The sequence below is a fragment of the Camelina sativa genome, chromosome 4, assembly GCF_030686135.1.
Source record: "Camelina sativa cultivar CO46 ecotype springtype chromosome 4, ASM3068613v1".
Taxonomy (NCBI): domain Eukaryota; kingdom Viridiplantae; phylum Streptophyta; class Magnoliopsida; order Brassicales; family Brassicaceae; genus Camelina; species Camelina sativa.
This window is the reverse complement of record NC_141883.1, coordinates 31,676,666-31,702,194: the sequence shown is the minus strand read 5'-3', so window position 1 is coordinate 31,702,194 and position 25,529 is coordinate 31,676,666. Positions and strand designations below refer to the sequence as shown.

At 35.0% G+C, this 25,529-nt stretch overlaps 4 protein-coding genes and 1 long non-coding RNA gene across 14 annotated transcripts; 2 read left to right on the top strand and 3 right to left on the bottom strand.

Moving 5' to 3' along the window:
- Positions 1-563: 563 nt before the first annotated feature.
- LOC104783083 (uncharacterized) lies at positions 564-7,585 on the bottom strand. 8 transcript variants are annotated; one of them, XR_015597356.1, is made up of 30 exons: positions 7,449-7,585; positions 7,371-7,412; positions 7,191-7,267; positions 7,008-7,083; positions 6,702-6,763; positions 6,474-6,562; positions 6,289-6,363; positions 6,172-6,215; positions 6,016-6,083; positions 5,865-5,933; positions 5,719-5,778; positions 5,524-5,591; positions 5,314-5,372; positions 5,055-5,133; positions 4,758-4,850; positions 4,387-4,636; positions 4,250-4,288; positions 4,105-4,153; positions 3,946-4,004; positions 3,762-3,828; positions 3,548-3,634; positions 3,212-3,286; positions 3,033-3,113; positions 2,897-2,950; positions 2,651-2,759; positions 1,841-1,986; positions 1,658-1,757; positions 1,441-1,488; positions 1,007-1,063; positions 564-917 (listed from the first exon to the last, which is right to left on the bottom strand). It is a non-coding gene; the product is annotated as an uncharacterized LOC104783083 (long non-coding RNA). The 8 variants fall into 8 exon arrangements; XR_015597361.1 differs by lacking the exon at positions 1,658-1,757 and having other exon boundaries at positions 2,651-2,682; positions 5,043-5,133; XR_015597359.1 differs by lacking the exon at positions 1,658-1,757 and having other exon boundaries at positions 731-917.
- Positions 7,586-8,340: 755 nt separating this feature from the next.
- On the top strand, positions 8,341-10,426 carry LOC104783076 (protein GRAVITROPIC IN THE LIGHT 1). The gene is made up of 2 exons (XM_010508161.3): positions 8,341-8,579; positions 8,846-10,426. Exon 2 carries the CDS (start codon positions 8,909-8,911, stop codon positions 10,187-10,189), a length of 1,281 nt encoding a protein of 426 aa, XP_010506463.2. The 5' UTR covers positions 8,341-8,579; positions 8,846-8,908; the 3' UTR covers positions 10,190-10,426.
- Positions 10,427-10,959: 533 nt separating this feature from the next.
- Positions 10,960-14,273, bottom strand: LOC104783075 (methionine aminopeptidase 1A). 3 transcript variants are annotated; one of them, XM_010508159.3, is made up of 15 exons: positions 13,965-14,273; positions 13,687-13,737; positions 13,407-13,592; positions 13,231-13,306; positions 12,918-12,965; positions 12,756-12,800; positions 12,577-12,676; positions 12,397-12,448; positions 12,268-12,309; positions 12,109-12,170; positions 11,919-12,017; positions 11,739-11,812; positions 11,581-11,650; positions 11,422-11,487; positions 10,960-11,338 (listed from the first exon to the last, which is right to left on the bottom strand). In XM_010508159.3, the coding sequence occupies exons 1-15, from the start codon at positions 14,036-14,038 to the stop codon at positions 11,175-11,177; spliced, it is 1,209 nt and encodes a 402-aa protein (XP_010506461.1). In that variant the 5' UTR covers positions 14,039-14,273; the 3' UTR covers positions 10,960-11,174. The 3 variants fall into 3 exon arrangements, with proteins under 3 accessions (XP_010506461.1, XP_087367368.1, XP_087367367.1); XM_087511242.1 differs by having other exon boundaries at positions 12,393-12,448; positions 13,965-14,199; XM_087511241.1 differs by lacking the exons at positions 10,960-11,338; positions 11,422-11,487 and having other exon boundaries at positions 11,516-11,650; positions 13,965-14,199.
- Positions 14,274-20,056: 5,783 nt separating this feature from the next.
- LOC104783074 (putative pectinesterase/pectinesterase inhibitor 17) lies at positions 20,057-22,605 on the top strand. Its single transcript, XM_010508158.3, has 2 exons — positions 20,057-21,091; positions 21,759-22,605. Exons 1-2 carry the CDS (start codon positions 20,245-20,247, stop codon positions 22,442-22,444), a joined length of 1,533 nt encoding a protein of 510 aa, XP_010506460.2. The 5' UTR covers positions 20,057-20,244; the 3' UTR covers positions 22,445-22,605.
- A 1,795-nt stretch (positions 22,606-24,400) lies between these two features.
- Positions 24,401-25,209, bottom strand: LOC104783073 (auxin-responsive protein SAUR36-like). Its single transcript, XM_010508157.3, has one exon. It carries the CDS (start codon positions 25,067-25,069, stop codon positions 24,596-24,598), a length of 474 nt encoding a protein of 157 aa, XP_010506459.1. The 5' UTR covers positions 25,070-25,209; the 3' UTR covers positions 24,401-24,595.
- Positions 25,210-25,529: the final 320 nt, after the last annotated feature.

Sequence of the window (25,529 nt, the reverse complement as noted above, 5' to 3'; positions counted from 1 at the left end):
ACATGAATTGTTCAACCAATGTCATGCATCTTTACGTTCTGTTATTGGAAGAACGTTTGGAGTTCGGAAGAAGAAGTGGAGAATACTTTCTGATTTTCCAAGATATAATGTTCAAATTTAGAAAAGAGTGGTAATGGCTATAGTGGGACTACATATTTTCATCAGGATTTCAAATTTCTCGGATGCAGATTTTGCATATGTAATGACTTAGACGAACAACAACCAAAATTTTGAGCATGATATAGGTGACATGGATGCAACAGAAATAGCAGATAGAGAAGCTATGACGCAAATAAGAGATATTATTGCAAGTATGTTATGGGAAAATCAAAGTAATCAATAATTTAAAAAAAAAAATTGTATCTTTTTATAGTTGAACTTTTTATCAATATGTCAAAAAAAAAAATTGATCAACTATAGTATTTAAGGTTTATAAATATAATTATTTTTATTATTAATTCATAACATACAATAATATACAAACATACTAATTATTAATAAATTTATTTATAATATATGTAATCCGCACCGCTTTTCCTTTTTTACCATTCACACAATTAATATTGAACTGCAAATAGTTTTTTCACCAATCAAATATCATTCTGTATCGCTTATTTTGTATAAACCGCACTTGTCTCGCAAACCACTTGTACCGCAGTTGATACATACCGTACTCTAAAACCACTTTCCCCGCAAAACTAAAACCGCGGTCACCATTCGGACTCTTAGCTTTACTCGAAACTGTAACACGTTTAGTAGTGCTAATAATTTAATCTGTGTTTCTTATACAAAATTTATGGAGCTTGCCTTCGGTTTCTCTGACGATTTTATCAATGTCGTCGCTGGCACTTCAGTTTAGTTTTAAATAGTAGTGTTCTGACTTTTGAATCTGGCAATGGTACATGTATTCTCTTCTCCTAACCAAGTGATAAAATGCATATAAACAGATACTTTCCTTAGCAATCGGTGGATATGCAAATCCTGGTGACAGAGATAACGTTCGTACCAATCTCCTACGCACTGCATCATCCAACTCATATGGCTTCTTACTTGTTAGTAGCCCCTGCAAAACATTACATCCAAGTAAATGAGTAGGGAAAGCAAAAAAAAACAGAATATATATACCGATGACAATCACCAAATCATCAAACTGGATAATGAATTCTGATTTCAACCTTCTGTTTGACTGATCGACCTTGTTAACATTATAAGATCTATCTGAGAACCAGAGTAAAACATTTTCAGACCTCCAACTGACAACATGTTTATCATGAACGATCACGATTCAGGGAGCAGTTCCGTCTCAAATACAACTTACATGGTATTGTCTAAAACTCAGGTAAGAGTAGGCTCTCTCTCTCTCTACCTAATTAAATTAACATATACGACATGAAAGGGGAAAAAGTACATACTTCATCCATTAAAATTACAGAAGGCTACCTGGATATTGCAACTTGAAACAGCGTTTTAACTAGTTGTTCAGCCCACCTGAATTAGTACAGAAAAATCAGTTAGTCTGTTTGAATTTTTAGAAATATTTCAAGAAGCTTTAAGAGTACACTAACATAAAAAGCACACACCCATTTTGACGACAAAGAAATTTTACTGGACTTGATGGAGCTAAACAAACAACCTTTACTGGATATGGTTATTTTACCTCTAGCTGGTCTCCGGAGTCCAATGAACAAATCTCTTCGCTTAGCTGGTAATATAACCATATCCAGTAAAGGTTGTTTGTTTAGCTCCATCAAGTCCAGCTGCAATAATTAAGCAAAAGTGTGTTTCCACATATTGCATTAAAAAATGGAAACAAGAAGACAAGCATAACAATGACACTCACCAACATCATCCCATTTCACAGATGGGCTTCTATCCGCTACTGTTGCGTTTATCATCTCTACTAACTTATCATCGTGGACATTTCCAGATTTTTTCGCAGGTTTGCTTGCAGGAAACTGAAGCTGAAGATGGAGATGCTACGGTTCTCTACATAAAAAAGGATCAAAAAGAGGATTTTAGTATATAGTTAATGCCTTAACAAATTCAGTGAAGTAACCAATCCTAAACAGAAAAATATCACTTAAAAACCTACCAACATCACAGTCTCCTTCCACATGTAGGATCAAAAAAGAAGAGAAAGAAGCAAGACAAATACCGTATTCTCAGACATCCCCACACCTACCACACAAACCCATGATGTACAGACACAGAGCTTCCACTTTGCAACATTCAAACTCCTATGCAAAGATAATTACTTCATCTCAAGCATAGGTGATTACTATTTAAACCATAGAAAAGATGCAGACTCAGAATCAGACAAGGGGAAAGAAAGCTGATCACATCTCCATGAAATATAGTAGTAACCAAAACAGAAAAAGATAAACAAAAAAAAAATAAAGTTACATCCCACGATGCCACTAAAACAAAAAAAGGAGCATGCCTCTTTTGCATTGTCAACAGAACTACAATGAAGGGAAGTATTATATACTGAATAAAAAGAAGCTATCATCACAAGCATATGTAATAGGGATCAAACACTAGGAATAGAATCATCCCTATTAAGACAACCATTGAGAATAGAATCAAACAATATGACTAGATGCAGCATAAGATAAGCAGAGGAAAATGAGGAAAGAGACCAGATAGTGACCTGATGCTTTTATCTTATAAAACCTCGACTATCTATAACAAAAGACAAGGCCTTCGAGTTAAAACATAGATGTCAGCGTCACTAGAAAGATGAGCACATTACTTGAAACCTGAAACATCCAATAAAAAATGACTAAATCATGTTGAAAACTCCCTGATGGCACAGTCCAAACCTCAAAATTCAGTTAATAGAAAAAAGAAGAAGCTAGTGAGGAAAATATATGAAAACAAACTCGAAGAAAGCTACCTGAAGATGTAGCACAGAGAAGAAAAAAAGATCCATCAAAGCATCCTCCACAATCTAAAATAACAGAGAGAAGAGAGGTAAAAATCGGATGAACATAATAAAAAAAGCCTTGAATGATTCAATTTAGAAATCTAACCCTAGAAGAATAACATGAATGAGAGTGACAAGGATCCGTCATAGCCATCACCGATCAATCGTAGAATCCTCCTCCACAAATCTAAACCAACACAACAAAAAACGACAAGTAAGTAATTACTTACAAACCAAACTGAAATTTCAGAAGCTAATAGAGATGCGTTTAGAGCAAGGAGGAACCCGTGAGAATGCCTGAAGATGGCGTAGCATGTAGAAGAAGGTAATGATCAGATCAGTAATTTGCTTCCAAAAGACCTGCAAGAGGAAGAAAGAAACGTAAGGTACAAAACATATACAAGAAGTAAAAGATGTGTTAAGAGGTATAGAACACAAGCCCTGAAGAGTGAAGGCCTAGCACAGAGAAGAAGCGTGTCCATCAAAGCCATCATGGATTGATATAAACATCATCCAAAACCCGGATGAAAAAAAAACAGAACATTAAGTTAGAAACCAAACCCTTAGAAAAGAAACAAGCAAGTGAAAATCCATATAATTTGAAGATACCACGCTTGTTACCTGGCCGCAAGCTTGTAGCTGTGAGTTACTATATACTCCATTCCAATTGGAACCCATGAGAACGCCTGAAGAAGAGCAGTCAAAGACCTGAAACAACAAAAACAACACAAAAACAACAAGTAAATAACATGTAGCTAGAACAAAAAATCCACAGAAACAAAGTGAATATTCAGACACAAATAATAGAGATGTGTTTAGAGGTACAGAACAAAACCATGAGAACGCTTGAGGACGATCAGTCAAAGCCATCAGTATTGATAGAGAAAAGCATCATCCAAAACCTGAAGCAACAAAAACGACAAGTAAATAACATGTAATTAAAAGAAAAAACACAACATAAACAAAGTGAACATTCAGAAACAAATAATAGAGATAAGTTTAGAGCAAGGAACCCATACAAACGCCTGAGGACGGTCAGTCAAAGGCATCACTTGTCGATAAAAGCATCATCCAAAACCTGAAATAACAGAGCGAAGAGGTTAAAATAGAGTGAATAAATAGAGTGACTAAAAATGATATGTTTAAAATGATAATCTTGGTGACGATAATGTTCTTACCATCTTCTAAGCACTGTATCAGCCATCTTCGGTTGCTTGTTAGTAGCACCTGCAAAACATTACATCCAAGCAAATGATTAGGGCAAGCAAAAACAGAACATACCAACAGAGTGAAGATGATATTTGATAAAGTCTGGAATCATACCAATGGCAATCACCAAATCATCAGATGTAGCGGTCTCACCTGTTACATTTACACATATATTGATCAAACCGTTCAAACTCAAAAGACACTTCAAGAATTGATTCTCGAGACTTATTTAAAAGAAAGAGGTTTATTACTTGATTTCCTTGGATGGTAAGAATATCTGCACACAGTGCTTGAAGATCGCTTCCTGAATATCCTGCAACATAAGGAAGCTTATTAGTTACTTGACTTGAAACTGTAATACGTCTAGTTGTGATAATAAACTAATCTGTGTTTCTTAGCAATTGGTGGATATAAAGATCCTGGTGACAGATAATGTTCTTTCCAATCTCCTTAAGCAATGCATCATCCTAATCCAACTCCTGTGTGGCTTGTTAGTAGCACCTGCAAAACATTACACCCAAGTAAATGATTAGGGCAAGCACTAAACATAATATATATGCCAACCGATACTCAGAGAGTGAAGAGTGGGTTTTGATAAAGACTAGTTTAGCAGCAATCATACCAATGACAATCACCAAATCATCAAACTGGATAATGAATTCTGATTTCAACCTTGTTCTTGACTGATCGACCTTGTTGACATTATAAGATCTATCTGAGAACCAGAGTAAAACATATTCAGACCTCCAAGTGACAACATATTTATCATGAATGACCATGATTCTAACACCTAAAATTTGAACACCATTGATGCCAGAAACCAGCAAAACAAACAACCGTCTATGTGAATTCACTTGTGCTTCTTCATATTTATATGTTAAAAGGTCAAAAATCAAAATTTTGTCACCTGTACGCTTACCCAAAGCTTGCAGTCTTTTAGATACATGATTTTGCCATTTCAAATCTTCTCTCGGTACGATCTCAACTTCTCTTTTTCACTGACCATATAAATCAACAAAAAAATCAAACTCATCACGTTAAACTCATTCCAACACCTACAAATACGATCACCGTCAGTGCCAGAAACAAGCAAAATAAAGCAGGCCGTGATAGCATTTAAATCATAGAAATAAGGCAAAAGCAGAGAAAGGCAAAAATAGAGATAAGGAGAAGGAAACCTGATCACATCTCCACCAAGTCCAGCTACAATAATTCAGCATAAGTGTTTTTCCACATACTGCAACAAAAAAAAACAAAATAAGAGACATGAGAACAAACCATATACATCACCAACAATAGCAAATCTCTGAAAGTCATGAGGGGGAAAGAGAAAAGATGTAACCTTACCTAAATAGATGAAAGACGATTAGATATCAGAAGAACCTTACCTAAACAGATGATAAACGAGAAGATAAGATTCAACATAGCAATCCTAGTGCCTCGACCCGACGACGATCTGCATCAAATAGAGAAGATATCTTTTAGCTTATATACAAAAAAAAATCTAACATAAAAATTTATCCAAAGAAAACATTAGCTGATCAAAAAGAACACTAAAAATAAAACAAAGGGATAGAAGAGACCGTCAAAGAGGTAACAGACTAACAGGAAGCGACGACAATCAAAGGTGTCCTTCAAAATAACTGACACATTAACAGAACAAAGGAATTTGTGGTTGTAAATTTGTAATAGAGAAGATGATAGTAGAAAGATGTAGCACAGAAGAAACCTGTAAAGATGATAGACCAGAAGAAGAAAGATTTGCATATAACTATACTTGTCCCGGTGCCTCCACGATCTGCATCAAAGAGAGAGAGATATATTCAGTTTTAAGCGTACCAAGAAAAACAAGTTAAAAAGGACAAAGTTTGAGAACAAACTCTCGTTAGCTAGGAAACAATTTGAGGAGCATCTCTCATCTGAATGTGTTTGGGAACCACAAGAACATCTGGGAAACACAAGAAACAGAGGATCATCAATAGCCAATATAAAATAAAACAATCGATAGGCGAAAAGATTTATAGATGCGAGGTAACCTGAAAGTTAAACTCCCACACAGTAATCCAGGTGCCTCGAAGATCTGCATCAAAGAGAGACTAAGATGTTAATTCACTTGTATAGAGCAAACAATCGGCTAAGAGGATGAACACTACCTGAAATTGTAGCGCAGAGAAGAAAAAAATGATCCATCAAAACCATCAAAGACCGATCAAAGCATCTTCCACAATCTAAAATAACAGAGCGAAGAGAGGTAAAAATCGCATGAAGCTAATAAAAAAGCTTTTAAGGATTTAGTTTAGAAAACAAACCGTAGAAGAATAACATGAATGAGAGTTACAAGTATCAATCTTAAGATGTTGCACAGAGAAGAAGCATTTCCATCAAAGCCATCATCATTGGTTGACAAAAACATCATCTAATTAAAACCTGAAAAAAAAAAAAAAAAAAAAAAAAAAAAAAAAAAAAAACAGAACAACAAGTTAGAAACCAAACCCTTAGAAAAGAAACAAGCAAGTGGAAATCAAATGATCGATTATAAAAAACACCAGAGACTAGTTTAGAAGACCTCTCACAACCAACGTAATGTCATCACAACCATCATTGATTGATAAAACCATCATTGATAACCTGAAACAACAGAGCGAAAAAGTAAATCACACGAACATATTAAGAAAAAGAGAGCCACCAGTGCAATTTAGAAACCAGGCCCTAGGAAAAAAACAAGAAAGTCATGAAAATCCAATGATCGATTTAAAAAAAAAAACATCAGAAACTAGTATAGAAGGTTTGACAAAAAAAACTAGTATAGAAGAATGTCACCACCAAAAAAACAACGAGTGAAGATACTGTAATAGAGAGAGAGAAACAAAACCCTTGAAGACGTAGCACAGAGAAGAAGCGTGTCCATCAAAGCCATCATCATTGATTGATAAAACCATCATCCAAACCTGAAGAAAGAAAAACAGAACCAACAAGTTAGAAACTAAACCCTAGAAAAGAAGATCGCATGAACATAATTAAAAAAGCCTTGAAGGATTCAATTTTAAAACCAAACCCTAGAATGAATGAGAGTGACAACGATCAATGTCAAAGCCATCCCCGATTGATATCGTAGGATCCTCCTCCACAAATCTAAACCAAACAAAACAAAAAAACGACGTAATCAGAAGAATGAAAAACATCGAACCAAAGTAAAAGTTCAGAAGCAAACTGAGATGCGATTAGAGAAACGAACCCGTGAGAACGCCTTAAGATGTAGCAGCATGGAGAAGCAAACCTGATCATGGTGATCAGGTTTGCTTCCGAAACACACCTACTAGACACGAAGGAGAAAAAACGAGATGAGAAGAATGTCACAACCAACGTACACTAACACTCAGAGAGAGACTTCACAGAGAGGAACAAAGGAAAAATAAGGAAGATGTGTTGTGAATTGTGATTAGGGTTAACAAAAAAGAGTGAGAGCATTATACGCGTTTTTATAGATGAGGAATGAAAGTCATCGACGGCTGAGATCTGACTATACAAGTTTTAACGATCGAGATTAAACCTACAAAGTCGGTAGTCAAAACAACTTTGACTTTTTTAACGCGTTTGTGACTTTTTTTTCCTTTTCCTTTTGCCTTTTGTTGCTAAAGTTGACCGTTAGCTATATTATTTCCTTTTTCTTTTCCTATTTCCTTTGTTTATTTTGCTATGGTCGTTCCTTTTCCTTATTTTCTAAGTTTTAACTTATTCCGTTTCATAATATAGGATGTTTTAACTAGAACACGCAGATTAAAAAGTCTTTACTTTTAACAAGTTTAACCAATCAAAAATAATACTGCATAATATAAAATACTAAATTAATTTAAAAGTTGCATAAAAACTTGAAAACATCATATATTATAAAACAAAAAACTTTTCTAAAACATCTTATATTTTGAAACGGGGGAATACTATACTAGCTAATCTAGTAAAGTAAAGGACTGATCTTTACCTGAGAATAAATGATTTGAGTAACAATTTCAACATTACCTTAACGAACGATAAAGAGAATGAAAAGACCAAATACGTACTAGAGATTACAATTGGGATTTGAGAAAATTCTTGCTTCCCAATCCGGTTTATATTCGAGCCGATTTGAATTCCGGTTTTGGATGGACCACTGCTATTGGGAACCCTCTGAGTGGTTTAGAGGTTTTAAAAGCAAGTTAGAAATAGGAATGAATGAGAGGGATAGAGATACTTTACCAATTCGTTCACTTCCTAAAAACGTATAATACCTTTCTCTCTGTATATTTCCTTCACCTCTGGCTAAATCTCCGGCGAAGGATCCGACCGTGAGCTTGATGTTTCGTTCTCATCTACTTATTTGGCGTGAAAGCTGATCAAAAGCTTAGTTGACTCTTGTCTCGCGTAACTTCTTTCGCTTGTCTGAAAAGTGAACACGGAACACATCCAGGTGATCTCTTTCGTTTCCGATCTCTTCTCTCTAGATTCAGATGTACTTCTTTGTAAATTGCTAAAATTTGCGAAAGATAATTTAATCTGGGAATGTGCTGTATTAGAAAGATCTTTAGGGTTTTGATAAATTTCACATTTTTCACTTAGAGATCTGTAAAACGAAGAAGGTCTTAACAAGAGATTTGCTTTTGTGAAGTAGTTTTGTTTTCTGGTTTTTTCAAATTGAGACTTCTATGAACACAAGTTTGATTCTGAGACTTGCAGGACAAATTTGGATTAGAGAGAGAGAGTATTAGGAGAATACATTTTAGTTTGGTGGATTCAAGTATGCTACCAAGTGGGTTGAAAGAAACCCAACTCCGTGAGAGCAACAACAACCAAAAGGTCCATCCTCAACCAATGGAAGAGTCTATCAATCAGAATCCAGAAGCTATGGAAGCACTTATTTCCAATCTCTTTGGAAACATTTCCTCTTTGAAATCTGCTTATATCGAGCTTCAAAGTGCTCATACCCCTTACGATCCTGAGAAGATTCAGGCAGCTGATAAAGTTGTCATTTCTGAACTCAAGAATCTTTCCGAACTGAAGCATTTTTACAGAGAGAATAACCCCAAACCTGTTTGTGTCTCTCCACAAGACTCTCGTTTAGCTGCAGAGATCCAAGAACAGCAGAGTCTCTTGAAGACTTATGAGGTTATGGTGAAGAAGTTTCAGTCTGAGATTCAGAACAAAGATTCTGAGATCACTCAGATGCTCCAGAAGATTGAAGAAGCTAACCAGAAACGACTTAAGCTTGAGAAGAATCTCAAGTTAAGGGGTATGTCTACAAACGAAGGTTCTGGTGGAGATAATGGGAATTTGCAATTTCCTGACTTAACCGCTGAACTCTTCATATCTACTTACGAAACTGCTGCCAAAGCTGTTCACGATTTCTCCAAGCCGCTGATCAACATGATGAAAGCTGCTGGATGGGATCTTGATTCTGCAGCCAATTCCATTGAACCTGATGTTGCTTACGCCAAGAGGCCTCACAAGAAATATGCATTTGAATCATACATTTGCCAAAGGATGTTCAGTGGGTTTCAGCAGAAGAATTTCTCAGTTAACTCAGAGAGTACGACGGTTATGGCTGATGACGACACTGACACCTTCTTCCGCCAGTTTCTTGCTCTGAAGGACATGGATCCACTAGATGCTCTAGGGACTAACCCTGATTCCAACTTTGGTATATTCTGTAGGAGCAAGTATCTCATCTTGGTCCACCCAAAGATGGAAGCTTCTTTCTTTGGAAATCTAGACCAGCGTGACTACGTGACAGGAGGTGGGCACCCGAGGACCGCGTTTTACCAGGCCTTTTTAAAACTTGCAAAGTCGATATGGATCTTGCACAGGCTTGCGTACTCGTTTGATCCAGCTGCAAAGATCTTCCAAGTGAAGAAGGGTAGTGAGTTCTCTGATTCATACATGGAGAGTGTTGTGAAGAACATAGTTGTGGATGAAAAAGAAGAGAACCCAAGAGTTGGTTTAATGGTTATGCCTGGGTTTTGGATTGGTGGCAGTGTGATTCAAAGCCGAGTTTATGTTTCAGGTGTGAAGGTCCTTGAGTGAAGGATCTCAGGAACTGTCACTTTGTTGTGCAACTTTTATTTCCTCTTTGTTATAATTATATTCTTAGCAAGCCTGCCTACCTGTATCATCTATTTATTATCCCAAAAAAAAATGTTTTATCTTCACAATCCCTTCTCCCTTGAAACAAAAGTGTGTAGGTGGGAAAAATGATAATATGAACTCTCACAAAAAGTGAGTCTAGTTCTTATAAGGAAATAGTTGTGCTTATTTCACAAAGTTAGCTTTTTTTAAAAAAATGATATAAACAGATACTTGTGTTGGTTGGAAACAATCCGAGAGTGCATTAGATTGTTAAAGATTTGTCAAGAAGCTTTGTTTAACGATTTATATACTATATTAGTACTAGGTCTAGGTTCATGCCATTCAAATTTTAGAAGCACTCGTGTATTGACCGTAAAATAGCAACGATGGTGTTTGTTTGTGTTTTGATAAAGAGATCGATGATCTGACGAGTGACTTCATTCATCCGTTGTGAGTCACCAAAAGTTTTGATTTTTCTGTTTTACAAATCTCCCAAAATCACCAAAAGTTTTTTCTTAAAATCTCAAATCACATATTATTTTTCTTTTCTTAAAATAAAACTTCACATTGTATTGGCAATACACCCCCGTAAGTATGTCCCGGTGATCTTAGTCTTGTGATTTGTAATGTATCATCTATTATCCGACGGCAATAGATGAATCCTATCAGAGAATTATGGTTTCTACTTTCTACTTTGATAGATGATTAGTAGTAGTGAAAATTGTAGCTAGACAAAGCCGTTTTTAACGATTCAGTCAGATAAAAACAGGTTTCTTACATTTCAATCAAAATGAAAGTACTAATAAAATTACATAAACAAAGACAACAAGGTAACAGATATCAAATGGTCTTGAATGGCAAAAAGATGACACTAATATTCCAAAGTTTACAAATCAAACCCAATGAATCACAAAAAGAAATAGGAACCATGCCCCTTAAATCACTAGGTAAGCCAAGGGTATACATCCGGCGATGAAGGAAGCCTCGCCGTTAAAACCTCAACACCTGTCTCCGTTACCAAGAGGGTATGCTCAAACTGAGCGCTGCGTTTTCCATCTGCAGTAACTGCAGTCCATCCATCAGGCCATGTTCGATCCCGCCATCCCCCTATCATGACAATGTCCTTATGTTAAGTAAATGGAGTAACAAGTTTAAACATCTAACGAATGGAAAAAAAAAAAAAAACTCACCTGCGTTGATCATTGGCTCGATTGTGAAAGTCTGACCTGCTTTCATCACTCCAACTGCTTTGTTTCCTGATATTGAGGTTAAGGACAATTACACTGGAATAATAGACTAACAAGACAACAACATACAATGTCACGAAATTCTAAAATAACAAAGGATACTTGCATAGTGAGGAATGTTTGGGGCACAATGGAAGAGATCTCCAATACCATGACCACAATAGGATCTCACCTGTTTAACCATAAGTAAGTTTTTTTAATTATGCTGACAGATGCTGTGATGATCATAAACAGCCAAGAAAGAGAAACCAAGACTTTACCACTGATAACCCAGACATTGTAGCATGGCGGTTGACAATCTCTCCGATTTCACGAAATCTTACTCCAGGTTTAACTGAAAGAGACAAATCATAGAAAGCATCAGCCTCTCTTCTCAATTTTTTGACATAGATTACAGTCAAAACATTAAAGCGTAGAACAGGTAAGAACTTAGCACCAACCAATTGCTATGGCTTTCTCCAGGCACTCATATGTGCACTTAACCAGTTGACGTGATGCTTCGTCAACGTTTCCAACGAAGTATGTGTCATTAAGGTCACCTACCCAAACATCATTCCATGAGACATCATATCTCAACAGGTAACATAAATCAGAAAAAAATATCAATTTTTTTGCAGGAGACAATCTTACCATGGCAACCTTTATAGTAGACTGTTACATCAACATTTACTATATCACCATCTTCAAGTTTCCTGAAGCAATTAAAGCATGAGTGATTAGCATAAAATTTCCTAAGTCCTTTTAGCTATGTTGTTAGAAGGTTCAAAAAGGTCTAGATAAAAAGCATACCTCGCATCAGGAATTCCATGACAAATTACTTCATTAACAGATCTGAAAGGGAATATTCAGAACATACACTTTAGAAGTAGAGGGAAAACATGGTAGAGGTAATAATGTAGACACAAAAGAAGTACCTACGTGCAGCAAGATTTGGGAAAGAAATAGTAGTTGAGGGGCGATGGATATCCTCCTGCCAGAACATAAGATTATACAATAGTTATAGTGTTTCTGTGATGAACTTGAGAGATTGACTTTCGAAAAGGATAAGAAAAAAAATAAAAGATTCAAAGTAAACAGTAAATCCTAGAAGACACAAACCTGCTGCAATAGTTGCTTCATGAACTACTCGATCAATCTCATCAGTAGTCACACCGGGGCGAATCACCCTAGCGGCTGCATCCAAGACCTCTCTGGCAATCTGATAACAGAAGATGTTGTAAAAAGATCAGTGGGAATCCAATGTCATTACATAAAAGAAAGAAAATAGCACTACTAACTTTACAGGTTTCACGCAATCTCTGGATTTGTTCGGGCGTTTTTATCTACAAGACAACCAAAAGACATTGTTAGTGACCATGAGAAAAAAGATTTGTGATCATGGCTCCGCATTCAGGACAACTGAATGAACAAAGGCTATAATGTATTAAAGCATCACTAACCTCAACAACATGTTGTAGATCACTATTCGGCTCAATTTTAGGAGTCCCCTGGAGAAAATGGTAGAAAGTAAAACCGGGAATATTAGAATCTATAAACTCATAGCAAGACAAGTGAGATCTACACAGACATAGTACAGGGAACTGTTTTATAACAACTCAAGTAAAAGTACAAGTCTTGAGACGAAGCCATAATTAGCTAAATAATCAGTCACTACACTATCAAAGTCGAATCAACTCGAGTTCAACATTGCTAGTAGTGGAGTACTGGTACAGCAGAACAATAAATCCAGATCACAAAATGGTGGGCACTTACATCAATTGCCCAGTCAGGCTTATCAATCCCAGCAGGCACAACACGCTTGGTAGATATAGGATATTGCTTTAGGGGCCTACACAACGCAAGAAGATATAAGAAGTCCAAAATCAGGAAGTAGTAACATTACACAAAATCTAATCAAGAAACAACACTGGGAAATATTGGTTACAAACCCAGTCCAATCAAAGTGAGGAAGCTTAGGTGTTCTAGCCTGGCCTTTCTTCACGCAATAGAGCCAACCTTGAGAAATAAGATCAGAGTTCTGATCACCGGGAAGGGATTTGACAAGTGAAGACAGCTGAGCTTTCACATGTACTGATTTGTGCGAGCTCCAAGCTGCCTTGAAACATTCTTGAGTGCTGTAACCATAAGAATGGAAAGATAAAAATCAAAACTTTGGAAATAGATATAGACTCGCCAAGTAAATTAAAAAGGTTAAAGCCAGACATATACCAGAAAGAGGCTTCTTCACGAGGAAGCTTCAAGTCTATGCATTTGGGACACCTGCCAACATAAAGAAACAGTTCATTCCAAATCAAGAGCCAACAAACACAAACATAAAACTATATGCCCAAATACGATATCAATAACATCTGAAATCGAAGTGGGCATCAGCATCACATCCCCCAACCAAGCTTAAGAGCAACAGTAATCGAAAAAATCGAAACTTTGGAGCTAAATCGACACAAACTATGCAAGTCAAATAGAAAGGAAGAAGGGTAATTACGTACTGAAGATGGGCAGGCTTCTCGCAGCGAGCACAGGAAAGAGTCGCAATGGTCGATGCATCTGATTCACCGGCCATTCGATTTCCTTGATCGTCGTATCTAAAGCCTCAACAGCTCAAAATCGCCGGTCTGAATTTTGGAGAGAGAGAAACAGAAAAAAGAGAAGACGAGAGACTGACTCTAGGGTTTATCGAAGACTTGATGATGTTTCGGAAAGGGATTAACATATCCCCAAAACGACGTCTTTTTCAAATCGTCTCTGTTTAAAATTAACATATCCCCAAAGCGACGTCGTTTTTTCAAATCTTCACTGTTTAACTAGTTTTGACTTTTGATGACACTACATAAAATGATAAAACCAAATTAGTCAGCCAACCTAACCAAATTCTTTTTATTTCTTCTCTCTCTTTTTTTCTTCTGATGTCAAAAAAAAACAAATTCTTTTATTGGACTAAACTAATTATTATTTGAATGTGACAAAGGCTTTTTTATTTACTTCTATACTTTTGATGTGCCAAAGGTTTTTTATATGCCAAAAACACATTCAGTACAAATTAATCTTAGAAGCCGTACTGGATCTAAATTTGTCAAAGCTTTTTATTCAAATACATTATTTACACAACCTGCATTTGTCTAATGTATAAAATATCCATGACATTATTTTATAAATGCATATTTTTTTTAAATGTATTGTATAAAATATCATATAACTTAAAAGTTTATATGGATTGATGCAATTGTGAAGTTGTTGACAAGAGAGCCCATAAGCTTCCCTAAAAAGGTCTCGAAGAAAATACGTAACTGATAGAATAAAAAAGATCATGAATATATCAATTTGATGGATAGGTTTGATCTTTGCGAATCATTTTATTAATTTTTTTACAGATTTAATTGATTTTAGGTTGGTTCTCCAGATGCTAGTGAATCTAGTATTCGCTCGGGTTCTAGTTCTAGTGTCTATTTTTCTGGATCAGCTTACGATGATTCCAAGGAGCAGCAGTCTCAGGGTTTGGAACTGAAGCTGAGAAGTCACCACCACCCCGATCCACACCACTAGTCTTCTGATGAATAGACTTTTCTCTACTCCATCCGCATGTTTGTACATTATTTTCTCTATTTCTAACGTAAAATTTTTGTGTAGGATCTTGTTCTTTACTCTGTAATTAATACTCAATTAATGGGAGACTCCTACTAGTTATTTTTCCTTTTTTTTTAACCAAACCTTAAAATAAAACAGCATTTTTCCAATATTTACGGCCGTTGCATTCGATTTTGTATAATCAAGTACATATTTCACAACAACATTTACATCAATTGCTTACACATAAGTTACAGAATGCAATAATAATGCATGTATCCTATACTGAAGTGTTCCCTGGGTGGCCCATTTAACTTTAAAAACAGGCTTTTAGGCCCCTAGTCCATGGCCTAGCATCTCTAATACACACTACTAGTAAACAAATGATTATTGACCATCTAAATCGATATTTAACAAGTGTAAAAAAAACAAAATCGGTTATTTAACATATATGTATTATCTCATGCATGCGGACTTGTCTCGTACATGTATTCAAATTTCAATCACGTGAAGTTGATTTTTTTTTTTTGGTTAAACTAGAAATTAATATTACGATAGGGAAAGTGTTTTACACTCCACTGAGGGAGAAAGAGTTCGCTGCATAAAAGGCAAACTTAGCGAGAGAATCAGCGATCCCATTGTCCAACCGGGGGACAAAGTGGAAAGAGATAGAAGACGAACTGAACTAATACAATTTATGTCAAAGATGATAGCTTTGAGCTCCTTAGAGCAAGCGTTTGAATTGAGGTTCACCACCGGTACTTGAGAGTCTGAGTACTGTATGAGTGAACTTTCGATATATGGGGGTGATTGTCAATCACTGATTGATGAGCTGGTGGTGAATTTGATTTATCTCTTACAACTTGAAACCATCTAGAAAATAAAATTATCTTGATTTTTTGGATGTTAAATTTCCGATAATTGAAACAGTTTCCATTTTCGTAAATAAGAGTTAAAGTAGATTCACCTCGAACAAAAAAAAAAGTACACATGATTACTTTAAAATCACGATAAGCTATCAAAGTTTATTAGGCTTTAGCTAAAATAAATTATATGGAAAGTATTAGTCTCGTCGTGTCAAGCTAAAGAATTTGCAATATAGCGTATACTATTCAGTTTTAAGTTTTATATTTTAAATGATACCCAAAACTATTTTATTGTGCTTATACACGGTTTAAGTACTCGGACACCAAGAAATATTTGTAAAGAACAGTTTATGCGAATGGCGTTGGCAAATAATCGCAACACCTAGTTGTGAATAAAAGAGATTGATCTGAAATGATTACGATCAAAGACGAAAACGAAGACAGCCAAACAAAGTCTTTGCGGGCCTCGAACGGAAACTTGGATTATAAGTAATCAGTACCTTAATAGTCTTTATACTAAACTATTCTGGAAATCCGAATATTCTATTTCATTAGTTAAAACGAGAAAGTTTCAATTTAATATTTGTACGTCCTTTCGATAACGAGGTTTTAACGATCTTAATTTAAGTCTATCTACTATTGCTACACCTACTTCTCTGTACCTCTTTTCTTTTGCGTGAAAATTTTAAATACTAATGTCTTCATTTTATATAATAGATATGATTAACTCATATGTTATATACTGATTATAGATTAGATGTATTTAACACATATATGCACTGCCGCATGTAGTATTAAAATTGACCTTGATTGCTTAAAATAGGTCTGAACGAACATGACTCCTGTTCGTGTACAAATTAAATCTAAATCGGCTTTGATTGTTTTTGAAATTTCTAAAAACCGGTTCATTCTAGAAAGGTTGCTTCAAGATTACGTACAGATTATAATGATTTTTCATTTTAAAACTTTGATATATATTTTTTTTGTCCACTCTAAATCGTTTAAATTTAAGCAAAAAAAATTGTCTCTTCGATGGTAAACCATCATAATGTGTCCTTTAGGAATGTCAACAAAAAAAAAAGGTTCCGTAGAGGTGAGAAATGTCGTCAACCCATCAGTTGTTTTTAAATGTTTTGTAAGTATATTCATGATGTAATTTTGTCAAAAGAGTATTATGATAGTACTCAAATTGGTGATAACCTCTTCAGCATTTGATTTTTATTCTTGTTGTCTCCAAATAAGAAATTCCTATGGATAATCCATGAGAAGACTAATTAACGTCCAGAGTCAAATCATAGCGTTACTTCATCCGCAATTATTATATTCAAAAACAATTAATTTCGTTTACCAATAATAAAAGGAACGTGTTAGTGTTTTGTGGTCGTGCTTAAAAAGTCAACATAGACCAAATGATAGTGTTGGTAATCTACTCATGGATTGAGACCTCTCTACGGTTTCTGCTAGTTTTTGAAACCTCGTTTCTTCCGTCGACGTTTCGTGTAACGCACACTTGCTTTGAACGAGGACGTTTCCCAAATCCGTAGTCTAATCTATGTACAACACAATTCTTTTTTGAAATTTGATATTAACCATAAACATAACAAAAAAAAAGAGTCTGTTAGCACAAAAGAAAATTTCACATTTTGGTGTAATTAGAGATGCTTATAACTTATATTTTCTTTCTTGAGCAGGCTATTGCGGACCTCCCAACAATGACCACAATTTGTGATGTCTAAATCTTAGAGCATGTGCATTCAGATAGATAGATGGACATGCTATTAGCTCGCATATATCATTGTCTTTTGTCCAGAGTCTCGACCAAACGGTGTTACATGTTTAATAACTATATACCGTGTTACTTTTATATATCAACGTAATAAATAAAATAAAACCCCATGAATCAACCTATAAATATTGTAAGTTTAAATTATCTAAACCATTCTTGAATTCCTTATTTATACTAGTTCCTATAGTGCCAATAACTTTACATATAATATGAAATAATACATAACTGATAAACGTATAACGATAGATAAACATATAATGATATAGAAGATACATAAATTTATCACACGTACGCCAATGCAGTCTAAACTGAAATCAGATACTTATAAATTTATCACATCGTCAAAGTCACACGCCAATTCAACTCAACCTACGGTATAAAGTAAGTTGTCTTGGATTTTTTTTTTTTTTTGGATTTATATAAGCGATCTGAATTTAATATATAAAGATATATATATATATATATATATTAATAAACTATATATTTTTAAGAAGAAAAAAGATTAACGTATGACTTTGACGATAATTGTGCCCAACGGTAATTACAGATTTGTAACAACGCTAAACCTAAATAACAATATGTACATTACGTTAATTACTTATCAATTTTCATTCATTTTACTGTTGTCGGACAACTTTTCTAGTAATAGAAACATATATATTTTTCATTTTTTTTTTTTTGGTAAAAGGAAACATATATAGGTGTGCATTGCATGTAACCAATTCTTCAACATGCAGCTTAATAAATAAGAGTTTGGATGGATATGATCATTAGTATCTTTTTTTTTTTTTTTTTTTGCTTTTAAATATTAGATGGCCAACCTACCATCCACATAGTCTTACGTATCCTCGATTTTTTTGCTTTTTAAAAAAAAAAACACATACTAATTAAATGGTTGAATCTATTATATATATGTTTCCTTAACAACTTAATTAGTTTAAGCATAGTTGACAAACGTTTAAAAATGTTTTCCAGAGATCGTTGTTCCATTCTAACCACCAAAATGCCATATATATCAATCTATCTATTCAAACATGAACTCTAGCCGGATTATGTTAGACATGATGATGATTCTGTAGTTAGTTGGACGAATTAATATGTATATGTTTTCCCATCTTTACCTTACTTTCATTGACTTAATCTAGAGTTACATAGTAATTGTATTTTTTCGCAATAATATCAGTGGATACAAGCGTGGCTCGTTCACTTGGTAATCTTGGAAGGAATTGAGTTCTCTTGCATCCGAGTTCAAAGTTTCTACTGCAAAAATGATTTACATCTTATCAAGTATATATTATCACATATTGGTTTCAGACTCAAGAAGATTATTAAGCTTAACTTAATATTCCTACCAAAAAGAAAAGATTATTAAGCCTAAAAGGTGGAATTTTTTTTATTTTTTTTGTAGTTTTTGCGTATGACAAAAATATTAATTATACAACCAGAAAACCTTTAATCTTCTTTTGTAATCTGGTTATGTACACGAAAACTACCCAAAAAAACAAAGTTCGCCAATTTTCAAATACTTATATGTATCACCTAGTAACAACATGTAACCCGTGATAAGATAAAACGTACAGAATATCTTTATTGTGAACAACAAAAAAAAAGTATCTTTTTCTACGGTCTTTTTCACCATTATGGTCTTCTTTAACTTAATATTTGTTTTTAAAAAAGGAGAATTTGCTTGATGTTTAATAGACTTGTGCAAATGGCTACGGCAAAGGAATCGTTTATTGATAAAACGATAAAACCAGTGAAACTTCGAAGTTAACGTTAACGGTTGATTAGTCTTTGTGGATAGCGATTACACAGTCTCTGCCTTAATTACATACATATAATAATGTTTAATATTGTACGTCGCTACAAACCAATCAATTATAGTGGCATGACTTTGAACTTTTTTAGTCTCCTTTTTTTAATAGACTTTTGAGAATTCGATTAACTCCCAAAGACGCGTTTATGCCAGTTATGTTATTGAATTTCAGAACTAAATATAATCTAATAAACTAGTAGTAGCTATTGAAGAAATTATTTATAGATATAAAAAGTAATAGTATTAACTAGTTACGTCTTGTAGTTCATTCGTAAACCGTACCTATTATTTACTTGCGATCACATTTAATATGTGTCCAAAATTGTGTACAAAAATCGGTTGTCGAGTGTCTTTTTTTCAGACTATTATTCAAAGTCACTTCAATTTGTATCGTAGTTGAATCACAGCGTATTACACACGTCAAAAAAGATAGCTCAAAAAAAAAAAAATTCAACAAAGAGAATCTATGACGGCATGATCGTTACCACTCCATTTGTTGATAAACATATATATATATATATATATATATATATATATATATATATACTTATATTATTTTGCCTTCGAGGCTTCAACTATAATGAAATCACATATTAATAAATTTATTTATTTGTTTAAATAGGAAAAAGCAAGTATCACCCCACATCTATATAAGCACATCGATTCAATACATAAATCTCATCAATCCAATACCTTCAAACACAAACTTCTGTTTTCGCAAAACATTTGGTCTTGTAATGGCTTTTCGAGCTTATATTACCACCTTTGTGCTCTTATGCATTCTCGTGGCATCAACCGTTTCCGGGTACAACCGGAAAGACGTGAAAGCGTGGTGTAGCCAAACTCCAAACCCTAAACCTTGCGAGTATTTCTTAACCCATAACTTAGACAACAAACCCATAAAGTCTGAATCTGAGTTCCTCAAAATCTCAATGAAACTCGCATTAGACCGAGCCATCCTTGCGAAAACCCACACGTCTACACTAGGACCAAAGTGTCGCGACACCCGCGAAAAAGCAGCTTGGGAAGATTGTATCAAACTCTACGACTACACCATCTCTAATATCAACGAGACAATGGATCCAAACGTGAAGTGCTCGAAAACCGACGCGCAAACATGGCTCAGCACGGCTCTAACCAATCTTGACACGTGTCGAGCCGGGTTCGTAGATCTCGGTGTTACCGATATCGTCCTTCCTTTGATGTCAAACAATGTTTCAAGCCTTTTATGCAATACACTCGCCATCAACAAAGTTCCTTTCAACTACACCCCACCGGAGAAAGATGGGTTCCCGTCGTGGGTCAAACCCGGTGACAGGAAACTTTTGCAAACCTCGACGCCAAGAGATAACGCGGTGGTTGCGAAAGACGGGTCTGGTAATTTCAAGACGATAAAAGACGCGATTAACGCTGCTTCCGGAAGTGGTAGGTTCGTGATATATGTAAAGCAAGGCGTTTACAGTGAGAATCTTGAGATTCGAAAAAAGAATGTTATGTTGAGAGGTGATGGTAAAGGAAGGACGATTATTACCGGAAGCCGAAGTGTTGGAGGAGGAACGACAACGTTTAATTCAGCTACTGTCGGTACGTAAAGTTACAAAACAACAAATGATTAACTTTGCTTTTTTTCGTGAGATATAATAAGGTTTAGTGTGTCAGCATTTGAATTTTTACGTGCATGAACACACCAAACAAGATAGCGAAATTGAAAATGATATAAATTAAAAAACCACGTCACTGCGTCTTATATTTTATAGGTTCAAGATTTTGAATTTCGTCTTGAATTTTCTACAATCATAGCCGTAGGTCTAGTAGATGTTTTTCTTACAAATGAAGTGGCAATCTTATGATAGACATAAGTCAACGTAGTTTTTTTTTCTTTCTAATAATGTTTCCTTGGTTATTTTGAAATGTACGCAATTCTCCATTATTACTCAATAATTTACAATATCATTAACATGACAAAATCAAATCTGTTATATCATTACTGAAATGACATAATAGTTTCACAATTTCGTACGTTGTTATTGTCTTCCTTAACAAAATTATATAAATCACATTTTGTAAAATTATTGATATATTCAAAAATTATTGATAGTTCATTTTTAATTTGACGTTTTACAAAATTCTACCAAAATAAAGTTGCAATAGAGACATACTTGATGATAATCTATCAGATTTATATCACGTTTAATTAACATTCAATTAAAATGTAAAACAAGAATTAATGGTTTGTCTCACATAATTGCAGCGGCGGTCGGAGACGGTTTTATAGCGCGTGGGATCACATTTCGAAACACGGCGGGTGCAAACAACGCACAAGCGGTAGCTCTAAGATCCGGGTCGGATCTATCCGTTTTTTACCAATGCAGTTTCGAAGGTTACCAAGACACACTCTACGTGCACTCCAACCGTCAGTTTTACCGCGATTGCGACGTTTACGGAACCGTCGATTTCATCTTCGGAAACGCAGCCGCGGTCCTCCAGAACTGCAACATCTTTGCACGTCGCCCACGTAGCAAGACCAACACAATCACTGCTCAAGGAAGATCCGACCCGAACCAAAACACGGGTATTATTATCCACAACTCCCGCGTCACCGCAGCTTCTGATCTTCGACCCGTTTTAGGATCCACCAAGACTTATCTAGGTCGACCTTGGAGACAATATTCTAGGACGGTCTTTATGAAGACTTCTCTTGATAGTTTGATCGACCCACGTGGCTGGCTCGAGTGGGATGGTAACTTCGCTTTGAGGACTTTGTTTTACGCCGAGTTTCAGAACACGGGTCCGGGAGCTTCAACTTCGGGTCGGGTCACATGGCCTGGGTTCCGGGTCCTTGGTTCTGCTTCAGAGGCTTCTAAGTTTACTGTTGGTACTTTCCTCGCCGGTAGCTCTTGGATTCCGTCCAGCGTACCCTTTACCTCTGGTCTCTAAAGAATTAATGTATATGATGCAAATTAAGCTGTATATACGACACAGTTGATTCGTCTATTATAAAGAATAAATATTGCTTGTTACATTGTAAGAAGTCTTATTAGCTATTATTTCATGTATGTAATTTCATTTTCTTTATAAGGCCCATTTAAAAACTTCTCTATGACCCAGTGTTACAAATACTAGCTAAGCTTGACTCGTTCAAAAAATTTTGAAACGATTTTTTCTGGTTAATATGATGAAAACATATATATATACATATTAAAAAAAAACTGTTTAATTATACGATATACAGAGATGAGAGATCTTTTTTGCTATTTATTATATAAGGATGTAACTTAATTTATAAGCTTAATCAATTAATTAAAACAAATTCTCACCAACTATTTGCCTCGTGTAGGTACAAGTTGGGTTTATTTTCTTTGTATGGACCAAAACAGCTAATGGTTACGACCACACATGCAAATTAATGTCAACTCAATAGATAAATCTTAATATTGGACCAATCTATAACTCAACCTATGATGAAAATTGTCTCATTACAGATCTTCGACTAATACACCTGAAAAGGAAAGATCGTACCAAGCCACCAATAGATATATATACATATGGTCAAGTGGAGAAAGTTATTCCGAGAACCGTGGCATGTATTGTTTCCATAATTTAGTATCATCAATTTACATATTTCATTGTATTCAAGCAGTGCCCGAACCCGCACGTCATTTTTTTTTTTTTTTTTACAATCATACATGCATGATTGATTGTAACTTTCAACATAAGAGTACCAATTTACCCTATTAGTAAATATGCATGTGAGCTGTGAGTGTACGGGTTATTATTTTTGTTAACATTTTTGATTCTCCCTACGTCAGCCATTTTTTGGTAAAACACGGCTGCCTCTTTCTTAATCTCAAGACTACGTTATGTAGAGATATAAAGGTTGAAGGAGAATACTTATTGACAGACAAATGACAATTAACAAGTTCAAAACATTATTCTGTCTTCTTTTTCACAATAACTAACTGCTAATGAATACATATACATGGCATAGATATCTTCAAATGCATATGACCACGGATACCTTAACGTGGAATGTTTTCTTCCAACCATCGTATTTGACTTTTTAGCTGAAATTTTGGTTAATATTGTTCCTAAAATATTAGTGATGAAAAGCATATAACGTAAAGTCAAATATATAAACGAGCTAGATTCGTATATCAATTTCGTGCTATATATATTAATTTGACATTCTAATTTTAAATATAAGCACTTGACATCGGTGTCTTATGCACTCTACTTATGGACGAATCGTCAGTATATGACATATGAAATATCAATTTAGTATTCTCTCATAATTCATTTGATCACGAGTATCCAAATATAGTTTTCATGCATTCATCATTATTTGTACGATTAGACAAACCGAATATTTGTAACCAAAAAGTCACCTGGAACATGTAATTTTTTTAGTTAAGTGGTTTGTACTAATAATATTTTTCATAGTATAAATTTAAACAAAATATTGTATATATGTGTGAACATTAGAGATATATGTAACCAGAAGTCAAAAATATATACATGAATTAGTTGTTCTTTCGGATATCAATCGCATCCCGACGCTCGTTTTAGATTTGAACATCTTTCACGTCAAAGTGTTTCGTATCCAAATCAGACAAGGCAACCACAAAAGCCAAAATGTTTTGTCGTCTAACCTAGCGACACTTAAATAGTATTCGAATTATATTTCTTTTGGTAGAAGTAGTATTCGATAAAGATTTAGAATCAAAGTTAGTGGGAATAAGCAAGCAACAAGCAAATCCTTGCGGTTGATAGCAAAAAAAATCTTGAGTAGACCAAAGAGAGAGAGAACAGAATCGTGTTACACTTTTTCTTTGCTGTTTCATCACCAATTCATTTGATCTTTATATCAATGTCCAAAGATAATATACCACTAAGTGTCCCCATGCTAATCACATCATTTATCAAGACTCAATAATTATTTACATTATCATCTTACTGTATAATTGACTATATATCACAAGAAAAGAGTAAAGTGACAAAAAGTAACAAGATAGAAAAATGGTAAATTAAAGGGAACAATATCTACTAAAAAGAGGTTGAAAATCCTAAGAACTTTTTCCATAATTGTCTTCAATTGCGGCAAAGACGGCTCCATGGAAATATCCGAGAACTTGATCCGGATGCGATTCGGGTCTTGACCCGTTCGAAGTCAGAATACAAACAAGGAATAGTGATACCACCTTCGTGGCAGAATCCATACTCTTTTTCGGATTCTTTGAGCAACTCACCGAAAAGAGGATGGTTAAAGTAAACGATGGGTACCAAAACTCTGTGACAGTCGCCATCTTTTTGACCCACATAGATCGCTAAGTGCCCCTTTGGAACCGGGTCGGGTATGTATTCGGATCTTCTCGTAGACCTGAAATGTCTGAAACCTTGCTTGAGACGTTGTCCCCAGCTTTTGAGTTTTGCGAGTGGTCTCAGCTTGCAAGCTTGTCGTGTCGAGTGTACCCGGTTGTAACCAGAACGTTGGATCCGGGTATTCCGAAGGATCCATCTAGAGACTCGTCTCCCGATTCGAAACCCTATGATCTTCTTCCTCATCTTCTTATATGTATAGTTAACTTTAAAAACAAGTATTGTCACAAAGCTATACTCTTTGAAAGATCTGAGACATATCGGAGGTTAAGAGAGTGAAACGAGACAAGAACTAACGAGTCAAATAAAGAGTGATTCATTTGGACGACAAGAAATAAAATTAGTAATCACTTTTACATTTCTAGTAATTTCCTTTGTAAAAAATATGAAAAAAAAAATCAGAATCTTGACGGCGGAGTAACCTATGGGATAAATCGACGGCAAGAATGATGTGAACGGAAAAGTGAGAAAGGCTTTGTAGTTTGTAATGTGTAAACGTTAATAAAGAAGAAGAGGTCAAGAGAAGAGTGAGTGAAAGAGAGGATTTTAAAGGAGTTTTATTTATGAAGTCTAAAATAAATGAGCGGTTAGATGAAGACTTCATCCTTTTGACCGTTGGATTAAAAGCTAATTAAAACTGCCACAT

Bases quoted from the DNA above. Each gene is read 5' to 3' on its own strand.
- LOC104783075 (XM_010508159.3), bottom strand. From the start codon at position 14,038: ATGGCCGGTGAATCAGATGCATCGACCATTGCGACTCTTTCCTGTGCT. The intron at 12,966-13,230 runs GTAAGTGCCCAC...CATTTTCTCCAG, and splicing joins AGCCTGACTGGGCAATTGAT to GGGACTCCTAAAATTGAGCC. The intron at 12,171-12,267 runs GTATGCTTTTTA...TAATTGCTTCAG, and splicing joins CATGGAATTCCTGATGCGAG to GAAACTTGAAGATGGTGATA.
- LOC104783074 (XM_010508158.3), top strand. From the start codon at position 20,245: ATGGCTTTTCGAGCTTATATTACCACCTTTGTGCTCTTATGCATTCTC. The intron at 21,092-21,758 runs GTACGTAAAGTT...ACATAATTGCAG, and splicing joins GTTTAATTCAGCTACTGTCG to CGGCGGTCGGAGACGGTTTT.
- LOC104783076 (XM_010508161.3), top strand. From the start codon at position 8,909: ATGCTACCAAGTGGGTTGAAAGAAACCCAACTCCGTGAGAGCAACAAC.
- LOC104783073 (XM_010508157.3), bottom strand. From the start codon at position 25,069: ATGAGGAAGAAGATCATAGGGTTTCGAATCGGGAGACGAGTCTCTAGA.